The sequence below is a fragment of the Myodes glareolus genome, chromosome 26, assembly GCF_982192425.1.
Source record: "Myodes glareolus chromosome 26, mMyoGla1.1, whole genome shotgun sequence".
In the NCBI taxonomy this organism is placed as follows: Eukaryota; Metazoa; Chordata; class Mammalia; order Rodentia; family Cricetidae; genus Myodes; species Myodes glareolus.
Window position 1 is genome coordinate 5,143,387 of NC_142051.1, and position 11,423 is coordinate 5,154,809.

The 11,423-nt window shown below is 48.6% G+C and overlaps 1 protein-coding gene across 1 annotated transcript; it reads right to left on the reverse strand.

Annotated features, from left to right (window-relative positions):
- Positions 1–6,752: 6,752 nt before the first annotated feature.
- On the reverse strand, positions 6,753–10,926 carry LOC148117721 (uncharacterized). The gene is made up of 6 exons (XM_087902040.1): positions 10,451–10,926; positions 10,056–10,252; positions 9,425–9,472; positions 8,976–9,023; positions 8,321–8,529; positions 6,753–7,214 (listed from the first exon to the last, which is right to left on the reverse strand). Exons 1-6 carry the CDS (start codon positions 10,568–10,570, stop codon positions 6,919–6,921), a joined length of 918 nt encoding a protein of 305 aa, XP_087758166.1. The 5' UTR covers positions 10,571–10,926; the 3' UTR covers positions 6,753–6,918.
- Positions 10,927–11,423: the final 497 nt, after the last annotated feature.

Consider the following 11,423-nt stretch of genomic DNA (forward strand, 5'->3'; position numbering starts at 1 on the left):
TTCCTGATTAGTCACACGTGGCCAACTAGTCACACGTGTACACCAGTTCTCTCTCCGTGCTTCCAACGGCCTCAGTCTCTAACAGCCAAGACATCCTCATCATGGTGGACTGGACCCTCACACTATGAGCAAAGCGAGCCCTTCTTTCCGTAAGTTGCTTTCGTCAGGTGCTCATCAGAGCGAGGAGAAAGTACTTATGTACTTGTACTATGTACGCCTTCCTAAATGTCCCGTCTAAGCAGCAAGCCCCAGCAAGTTGAAAAATTAAATACAGCATTATTTGCAAAAGCCTCCATCAGCCTCCATTAGTCCAGCCTTCAGAAAGCACAATACAAAGGAAACTGCTTCTTTCCTGCCTTAAATTAAGGGCGGCAGATTTGGTGAGGCTGCGCTCCCTTGCTTGTTTTGAAACTTTAGAAACATCTCTAAGCAATCCAAACTCTGTGTCTTTTTGTGGTCTGTTTGATATTCATCAATTCTTTCATCCCCAGGGATACATTTCTCTCCCTCCCCTACTCCACCTTCACACTACACCCCAATCCCGTGTGAAACCTGAAAGCTCTTTAGGGGAACTCTCACCACCACCAAGGGCAGAGCATCCTCCCCAAGACTGATTCCACATGGTGTCTCCGAAGGTGAAAGGTGAAGCAATGATGCTGTCTGGCCCTCGGGGTGATGTGTGAAAATGCTTCTCCTTTTTTTCTTACATTCCCATTTGGAGGTGAGTTTAACGGGTCAGACTCAAGCGTTCCCACTCCCCTGGCTTCAAGAACGCTTCCAGCCATGCCTTTTCCATTTCTTCAAAACTGCATTTCAAGAGCAACAAAATCCAGAAGTTTAAAAAACTTTGGAAGTACATTTCATCTGATCCTGTGCCTACTAAATCCATGTTTCATTTACCTTTGGGCCCTTGCCTAGTCCTGGGAATTCAGCTCTTCTTCTTTGTGTCCATAAATTATATTTAGATTTTTTTTCATTTTCCCCTAACTTGTTTCATTTCCAGGATGTAAGGAATTTCATCCCAGGCTCTAATTAAAACTCCAGTTTGATCGGTCATTTGTTTCCAAGATGTCTGTCTCAGCTTCCCTGCTGCCCCATAAAAACAAGGCCCTTTGAACTTAAGTGGAGGTTTCTAGAAGCTTCGACTATTGGCCGAAGTGTCTCATTTTGGAGCCTGACTGTATAGCAGCAGGGTAGGGAGGACAAGAGTTAGCAGATGCTGTGTACGGTGAGGATAGCAGGTAGTGACGTGGGGATCTGGTAGCATGGAGACATCCTTCCCAAACTAATCCCTACGGAGGCTTGGGGATGGCACACTCAGTGACATGGGGATCTGGACTTGGGGCCCAGAATTGTGTAAAAAGCTGGCAGTAGTGGTGACTGCTTGTATCCCCAGCTCCAGGGAGATGAGAAAGACTCCTGGGGCCCACGAGCCAGACCACCTAGTCTAGCAAGTTCCAAATTAACTGAGAACTTGACTTGAAACAAGGTAGTGGCTTGTAAGATGGCTCATTGGGTAACAATACTTGCTGTCAGGCCTGAAGACCTGATTTGATTCCTGGAACCCATATAAAGGCTGGAAAGAGGGAACCACCTCCAGAACATTGTCCTCTGACTTCCGCAGGCACACTGTGACATATGAGCCCGTGTGATGCATACACAGCAAACAAACAAATAAAACAAAAAGATAAATAAATAAAATGTGACTTCAAAAAATAAAATTTGTAACATGAAGCAAGATGGACAGCTCCTGAGGAAGGATACCCAGTTTGACCACACATACACACACACACACACACACACACACACACACACACACACACACACACACACACAGAGAGAGAGAGAGAGAGAGAGAGAGAGAGAGAGAGAGAGAGAGAAAGAGAGAGAGTCCCTGGCATTGGTCTTTGAAACATCTTGCCTTTGGCAATAAAACAGCAGCTGCTTAAGTAATGCTCTAAGTTTTAAAGAAAGAAGTGGCTGGCTGTTTTCCTTCCACGATCCTCATTGTTTAGCCAGTCATGTGCAGAGAGAGGAGCCAGAGAATTCTGGCTGTAGTAATGGAGATTTGTCTGGCTCTCCTTAATGGCTTGCCCAGTTACCAGAGCCACGCAGTACAAGCCAACAGTCACACAACCAAAGAACCAGCCAGGAAAGGCCGTGCAAGAGAACGCGGAGAACGCGGAGGGAAACCTGAAAGCAGTTCTGCGCTAGTGAACTGCCTCGTGGCATCCAAGGAGGTAGAAAGGCACACAAAACAACTTTAAAGTGCCCAAGGAAAAAACCAACCGCCCAGTGGGGGCCTTTGGAGCCCTGTTCTGAGTCTGGGCTGTGCTGGCAAAGGGGGGAAACGCTTGTACTGCAGAATGCAGCCTGAAGTAGGTCTGTGTGTATGAATGGTTCACAACATGCCAAGGGAGGCTTACTTTAATATCAAAAAGCCTTTCCATACACACACACACACACGCCCCGCTCCCCCCACAGAGGGGAATGTTTCCAGTTCAAGCCAAGACACACCATAGACCAACTTGATAAGCCAACGACTCTACCAAAATCAGTTCCAGGAGCACAAGCAAAGGGTTACAGGAGCAGGGACCCCTTGAAGGCAGCTGCGTCACTGCACAGCCCATCACCGACTGGGCGCTGACTCACAAAAGCTGCAACTGTGGTGACCTTAGTGCACTTGCACATGGCCAGCCAGGGCAGAGTCGCTTTGCCACCAGCTGTCTTGTACCCTTGAGTGGGGTAGGGGATGAACCTTGTGTCAGCGTTAACTGGAGCTGTGTAAAGCTGACCTACAAGGTCAGGAGACAGAGGAGAAAAACCTCATAGACATCTCAGCAACCCACTTGACAGTTTGATTTTCACTTCTAACAGTTCTGTGGAGCCTGTTCCTTGGGAGCACCCTCTCCTCATTAATCCGTTCTTGCACTCACACCTTTTGTTCTCCCAAGGATCAACTGTTCTTTTGCTGACTATGGTGGTGCACATCTGTAATCCCACCATTTAGGGGACTGGGACTGGGACTGAGACGGGAGGATCTGGATGTCAAGGAAGGTGAACTCCAAGACAGCAGGAACTATATAGTAAGACCCTACATAGTGAGGTCAATGCCCTTCAGAATCATTTTCTGTGTGGATTTCCATGCTCTTCCTTCAGCGGAGCTTTCTGTATGCTTGACACTTGAACACACTTCCCTGGTCGCAACTGCTTCAAGTGTGTTTTGATTTCAGAAATGACCTAGGGTTTCTCTGTTTCTTTCTCTCTGTCTCTCTCTCTCTCTGTCTGTCTGTCTCTCTCTCTCTCTGTGTGTGTGTGTGTGTGTTTCTGTGTGTGTGTGCATATGTCTGCTTGTGTATGTGTGTACACATATGTAGGTATGTGTGTGCGCATGTGGGTTTGTGTTCAGGTAGGTGTGTATGTGGATGGAAAGAGGAATTTGGCATTATGTGCTTCCCTAGTTCCTCTACTCTTAGTTTTCATTGAACCACGTTCTGTCACTGAACAGCTCACCAATTGGAAACTCTGTCTGACCAGTGAACTCTGTTGCCCTGCTGTCTCCTCGGGTGTCTTTTGCCTTCTTTCTTCCTGCTGTGATAGAATACTTACGAAAAATACCTTCAGAAATGCAGACATTTCTTTTATCTTGCAGATTAATGTCCACCATGAAGAGAAGCCAGGGCAGAAACTCAGGAAGCAACCTGGAGGCAGGAATGGAAGCAGAGGTCATGGAGGAACACTGCATACTGAATTGCTCCTCATTACTTGCCCAGCTTGCTTTTTTATACCACCCAAAGTGACCAGTGCTTGGTGGCACCTCCCACAGAGGACTGCCCTTCCCAAATCAAGCACTGATCAAGAAAACAGACCACCCATTTGCCTTCAGACCACTCTGATGGAGGCATTTTCTCCACTAAGGTTCCCTCTTCCCAACTGAAGACAATGAAAGAAAGAAAGAAAGGAAGAAAGAAAGAAAGAAAGAAAGAAAGAAAGAAAGAAAGAAAGGAAAAGGTAGACCTTTCCAGCATATAGGTAAGAGTTGCACTGAACCATGCCATTTTTTAAAAGCATGAATGCTGGGTTTCCACTTTAGGTCCCTGTGCTTTCTCAGCAGGCAGCACACTGAGAGCCATCTCCCTGTCTTCGATCTGTACTGTTTCCAGGGTCCATCAACCTGCATGGGGACAGTGACGTAAGCATTCCCACTGCTGTCCATAGTAATCAAATGGATGTGCAGATTGATTCCTGTGTGAACAATTTTAAAAGTATCGTCCTTTATCCATGAACCTTCCATTTCTACATCAACTGACTTTCCCTGTCGTTTTAGCTCCATGTTCTGATTTCTGCTATGTGTCTTACCCATTGCAGACATTTATTTCAGAATTTCTGGAGAGAAGATAAGGTACACTGTGGAGAGCAGGGACAAGGCATGTAACAGAAACAATGACTGTTTGAATGGCTGTATCTGTGTATTTTCCTGCTGATGTGCTTTTAAGTTGAAGCTCTCATCTGGATTCCTCCCTGTGCCTTTGCTGGTGTGCAGCTGTGTGGCAAGGTCCTTCCATGTGACCTGTGTTGGCTTTTGTGTGTGTGTGTGTGTGTGTGTGTGTGTGTGTGTGTGTGACTTTGCTGAATTGTTTACTAGCTCTGAAAATGTTCTGTCAATTCCTCAGAATTTTCCTACACATATTGATTGGTCATTATGGTGGTTTGATAGAAAACGGCACCCACAGGGTGTGGCACTGTCAGGAGGTGTGGCTTTGTTGGAATAGGTGTGACCTTGTTGAAAGATGTGTGTCAGTGTGGAGGTGGGCTTTGAGGACTTTGTTGCTAAAGCTACACAAGTGTGTAACACACCGTTGCTTATGTCACCTGCTCATCAAGATGTGGAACTCTCAGCTCCTTCTCCAGCGTGATGTCTGCCTGCATGCTGCCATTGCCACCCACCATGATGATAAGGGACTAAACTTCCAAAGTGCAAGCCAGCTCCAGATAAATGTTTTCTTCTGTGAGTGTTGCTGTGGCCATGGTGTCTCTTCACAGCAACAGCAACCCTGAGTAAGACAGTGAAGGACACGTTCACTAGTTCGCTCTGCCCGTGTGTAGGGAGGACAGCTAGACCGCTGCCGTCAATCACTTCTGACTGCTGTGCCTCTCTGTCCTCTGTGCTGCACAGTCGTCCGTTGTTCTGCAGGGAAGCCTGTCTCCTACTGCAGCCTGAGTGGGCGTTCCCTCAGCCTGGCTAGTGCATCCTGGGTAACTAAGTCGTGAGAGACCCTGGCCTCCCCGGCTCTGTGACTAGATGATATGGACAGCTCACTTCTTCTTGATGAGACCTGGACTAGCTTGATGTATATCACCTTTCACCAAGTCGCATTCTTAGGTGGCCTGTGATGTGGAGTGTGTGTGTGTGTGTGTGTGTGTGTGTGTGTGTGTGCACACGATCGCAAGTGTTCATATGTGTCTATCTCCTGATGAGAACCCAAATGAGCTGCTCTACACCCTGAAAGGGCCCTGCCTCCACTCAGTGCCCTCTAAGTGGTCGAAGGCTCTCACATGCCCAGCATGAGGACCACAGTGAGCCATTTGTGATGCTGCTCTCTAGTGGGGTCCTGTGGAGGGTTGTCTGTGCATAGTGAACAGTGAGACTGCATCCAATCCATTGCCCACAGACAAACGTGTAAAATATCCATGGGCTCAACCTTGTCATTTGTTGATGCCTCCAGAATTGTGGGAAAGCCTTGCAATTCTTTATAAAAAATGATCTGTTTAAACATGTTGGGTGGGGTGCGACATTATCACAAGGTGCTGTGAGTGTGCATGCACAGCTCCGGGTTCAGGGTTGGTGAAAACGATGAGCACCATTACAGTTAAGGTGACTTCACCCTTCTCTTAATGGCCCTGTTGTCTTCTAGGACAACAGTAGCCCAGGGAGAAGGGGAAACCTATGTCTGTGACCCTTAATGTGTCAGAGCTCAGAAATAATGTCCCTAACGGTTAGGGGCACCACTGAGCATAGGACTGCCCATTCACACTTGTATACTTTTTCTTGCCACTAGATTTTGTAGTGATATTTTCTTTGTGTTTTAACAAACAAAGCTTCCTTGAAGATCAGACTGCAGTGCTAAGTCACTAGAGGCCAAGCAATGGTAGCACACCCCTTTAATCCCAGGACTCTGGAGACAGACACAGAGGGATCTCTGCTAGTTCAAGGCCACCCTGGGCTACACGAGATTATCTGCCTAAAAGAGAAACAGAGGTGACATTAAGACAATCCCAGCACTTGGGGTCCCATGCCTTTAATCCCAGCACTAGGGAGGTGGACTGGTGAAGACAGGAGCGATATGGCTGGGCAAAGATGGGAATATAAGGCAGGAGGTGACAGGAACTCAGTGCGGTCTGAAGCAGTCTGAAGCAGTCTGAGGTCAGTCCGAGGACAGGATCCTCCTTTTGGTCTGAGCAATGGCAGAGGTAAGAACTCTCTAGTGGCTGCTCTGCTTCTCTCATCTTCAGCATCAAGCCCTAAACCTGACTCTGAGGTTTGATTATGAAGATCAGCTGGAATCTGTGCCCCAGCAGTTACTTGTCCATTTTCTGCCACACCCACGGTTTGATTTTCCCTGTTGCCAGGAAGGCCTGCGAGGGTCCTCCTCCCAGGATTGACCTGTTCGGCTCTGGGCTGCATTGCATAAGTGGACTCGAGTAGATCGTATCACATGGTGAATAGACATCCTGTCCCTGAACCCCATGACTTAAAATGAGGAAGTAAATTTTATTGATAATCAACATTAAACAACAATATAACAATGAAATCAACAACAGCAACAAAGAGTTAAACAAAATGGACAGGGACGTTTTCCCTATATAGGGAAGCAGAGCTTCTGCATGCAGGTGGAACTCCGTAGGTGATTTGGTTCTCTACACATCATCATCAGGCAGTGGGACAACAGGCACAACTGCAGGGATGTGCTCAGCAGTTTGGATAGGGATGATCACATGCACGGAATCGGCTGATGTGCGCTTAAGCTGCTCCGGTGCATCCTCGGGCAGAGTTGGTCCCCCTGTTGCCGAATCCGCGCTCTCAGTGTCCTCTTTGGGTGTCAGGTCTCCCGGTGGCCCTGCCACAGAAGGTGGTGAAGGATGCAGCTTCTCCTGCATCTCTGTGGCATCCGGTATTGGGGCTAATGATGTTGTTGCCCTGCGGAACCCACGATCTAAGGAAAGAAAGACATGGACCATTAGTGGAGTGAAGCTAGAAGCTTCCAGGATGGGTGGCCTTCCCAGAGGTGGCCTTGCGGGTCACACCAGGCCTGATCATGCCAGAGAATCCCCACTCCCCTCTCCCCACAAGACATATATCTGATGGTGTCCTGTAGTTACTTTTGGTCTTTTTGGTTTTTATTTTATTTATTTTATTTACTCTTTGACAGTCCACCACTAAACTCCCAAATAAATACACGGAGATGTTTTACTTCTTATGTAAAACTTAGGATGGCCTAAGTGTAGCTTTTGTCCATTCGGCTTTCCTAACTTAAATTATCCTGTTTAAATGTTTTGCCTCTGGGCATTTTACCTTTATTTATTCAATATATCCCTCTTTTTTATTACTTCATGGATGGCTGTGTGGCTGTGTGGCTGTGTGGCTGTGTGAATGTGTGGTTGTGTGACTGTGTGGTTGTGTGGCTCTGTGGCTGTGTGGTTGTGTGACTGTGTGGCTGTGCGGTTGTGTGACTGTGTGGCTGTGTGGCTATGTGGCTGTGTGACTGTGTGGCTGTGTGGTTGTGTGGCCGTGTGGCCCTGTGGCCGTGTGGTTGTGTGACTGTGTGGTTGTGTGAATGTGTGGTTGTGTGACTGTGTGGCTGTGTGGCTGTGTGGCTGTGTGACTGTGTAGTTGTGTGACTGTGTGGCTGTGTGGCTGTGTGACTGTGTGACTGTGTGGTTGGCTCCTGGCATCCTCTTCTCCTTCTCCTTTTCATTTTCTCGCTCCTTGCTCTCTTCCCTAGTTTTCTTCTCTTATCTACTCTCTCTTCCCGCCAGCCCCACCAATTTCTCTCTGCTGACCATTCAGCTCCTTATTAGATCAATCAGGTGTTTCAGGCAGGCAAGGTAACAAGGCTTTATGAGTTAAACAGATGCAACATAAAAGGAAAAAAGACATCTTTGCATCATTCATCCTAAATTCCACAGCATAAACGAATGTAACACATCTTAACCTAATATTCCACAACAGTGTTCAACTCTACTTCCGGGTCAAGGCTTCTGCAGAATTTCCTAGTGGAACCCAACAAGGAAACTTCCTCCAACCTTCCGAGGTACCTACCTCTGGCCTCCTCATCTTCCTCGGGCGTTTCCGCGGACTTCTGCCCCCCCAGCTGTGACACGAGCGTCTGGACACGCAGTCGGTGGAATACTTGAGGAAAGTCCTGATACAGGTAGTCCAGAAGTCTCTTCAGGATCATCCGATCCAGAGCCATGCTAAAATCCTCTGGCATTTTTTGCATCCAGTGTATCAGAAAGTATAGAATGTTTCTGCAGGAAAGAGTGGGTTAGCAGGAAGTAGAGTCAGAAGCCCGGCTGGCCTCCCTTCACCAGCACAGCAGCGGTCCCTCGGATGAGGAAAAGGCTCCTCAGCCCACGTGCTTCTGGGTCTCATGTCAGGAGTGAGGACTCTTTGGAGAGGCCCCAGACACTTTCTGTGCCTTGGAGGACAGGATGGGCTAACTGGACTGTGCTGTGGCGGGGATGGATTCCCCTAGGGCCCTTGAGCTTTGTCCTTCCTTCTGCTCCTCAGAACCAAGGCTATCACTGGAGATCTCTGTATTTCTCAACCTGCACGGAAAGTCTCTGGTATCATCCTCTATGGGGATCCCAAGACGAAGGTTACCTGTAATGGCTTAGTCCTCAAGCCTAGCCACCCCAGACCTCCCACTCTGTAGCTGGGCTCTTACCTCCCTTGTCACCCGAAGCCCACTCACCTCTTTATAATGTAGTGCTCCAGAAAGTCATCATGGGGACATCCATACCTGTGGCATTTTATGAGGGTGTCACCGCTAAAGTCCTATGTCCCCAACCCACCCAGAGATCTAGAGGGAGCTCTCAAAGTCGGTATAGGAATAGAAGCTAGGGAGTGGGTAGGAGTGCAGGGGGCTCTTTGTACTCTTCTGACTTCCATGCTGAGGGCCTGAGAATGAGCCTCTGATCACAGATCCTTAAGGTCATGAACTCAACGGGTGGAACCCAAGCTGCCCCTTTTCAGGGTTCTTGGGTTTACAGGGTTTCCTTGGGCCCTTGCAGGGATCCTTTCTGGCTCCATTTTTCCGAAACGAAGGTTACCGGTAATGGCTTAGTCCTCAAGCCTAGCCACCCCAGACCTCCCACTCTACAGCTGGGCTCTTACCTCCCTTGTCACCCGAAGCCCACTCACCTCTTTCTAATGTAGTGTCTCGGAAAGCCAGCATGGGGACATCCATACCTGTGGCATTTTATGAGGGTGTCACCGCTAAAGTCCTATGTCCCCAACCCACCCAGAGATCTAGAGGGAGCTCTCAAAGCCGGTATAGGAATAGAAGCTAGGGAGTGGGTTGGAGTGCAGGAAGCTCTTTGTACTCTTCTGACTTCCATGCTGAGGGCCTGGGAATGAGCCTCTGATCACAGATCCTTAAGATCATGAACTCAACGGGTGGAACCCAAGCTGCCCCTTTTCAGGGTTCTTGGGTTTACAGGGTTTCCTTGGGCCCTTGCAGGGATCCCTTCTGGCTCCATTTTTCCCCTATAACATTATCCCTTAGAGCCTTCTTCGCAAATGGGAAAAAAGCCTTTGCTCAAGGCGTAAGAAAGGGTAGTGTTTGACACTACTTGGGTCAATATCACAGACTCGATCCATCTCCTCGCCCTCAATCTATGCCATGTCAGTCAGAAGTGGCAGGCAGGAGAATAACTCTACCAGCACACAACTGTACTTTCCCTAGGAGAGCACACAGCCCTGGAGAAGAGCAGTGTCCTCCTAAAACCAAACCAAGAGGCACGGGGTTCGAAACTCAGGTGTAGCCACTCACATAATCTTGTCCGTTATTAATGCCAGCACCTTCAGGGTGGTGGCGAAAGCGGGATAGACAGCAAGGAAAGCATCCACAAAGTCGTAATTCCCCTTTCTGAGAGCAGTCGGGAGATAAGATACGACTTTATCTATGAAATAGGGACTTTTGTAGTCAAATTTGAGCGGTCTACATAGGCGATCGAAATCCTCTTGACCCTGAGGAAGGACCAAGAAAGGAAGGAGCTCAAATGTGGAAACTCTGAGAGACATCAACAACCCATTACCACACACTGAAGGGACAAGTGGGCATAAAGAATGTTCCCCAGTGTTCTCAGAGGAACCCAGCCCCAGGCAGGGATTGCAGTAGATTAGGGGGACCAGAAAGGACTCCTGCTCCAGGCTGGCCTGTCTTACCTGGTCTTGCCCGGTACAAGATGACCAGACGTGTGTGAGAAGGCCCCAAAGGTGGCCAAGGAGACCACCCTTGCCTTTTCTGTGGCCTGAGCCACGAGTTTTCCTAAAACAGGACAACATCCTCACTCGTTGAGTGTCTCAGGAAAAGTGAGTCAGCCTGAACTGTGAGGCTACTGCCCGCCTCTGGCTACCTGGCAACCAGGATGCCAAGTAACATCTGGACCATTGTGAGGAAAGTGAGGTCACTTCCTGGGGCCCTCCGGCCTGAGCCTCCCCCCACATAGGCTTTCTCTAGCACTGGCCAGGGCTGCCAACTGCTCTTCTTCTGCCTTGGTGTGTGTACAGTGGGTCACAGAGATGTTCCATGCTCGTAGCCTCTAGTTGTTGGAACTCTTTGGGGAAGGATTAAGACATGTGGTTTGTTGGAGTAAGTGTGCCACTGGGAGTAAGCTCTGAGGTTTCAAAAGCCCGTGACGGGCCAAGCCTCTTTCTCCCTGTCTCCTTTCTGTGGATGAGATGCCTATCGACACATATTCTTTGCAGTATTATACAGAATAATCCCACCATCCTGAGAAGGCCCTCTGTGCTATCCATCTTGCCAATTGGGTTGCAGGTGTTCAAATACATTAGCCCAGAGGGGAACGTTTCCCATTCAAACCAAGACACACCACAGACCAACTTGATAAGCCAATGACTTTACCAAAATCAGTTCCAGGAGCACGGGCGAAGGGATACAGGAGCAGGGACCCCTTGAAGGCAGCTGCGTCACTGCACAGCCCATCACCGACTGGGCGCTGACTCACAAAAGCTGCAACTGTGGTGACCTTAGTGCACTTGCACACGGCCAGCCAGTGTAGGGTCGCTTTGCCACCAGCTGTCTTAAGCGTCTGTAACCTTGGGTGGGCTGGGGGATGAACCTTGTGTCAGCTTTAACTGGAGCTGTGTAAAGCTGACCAACGAGGTCAAGAGACAG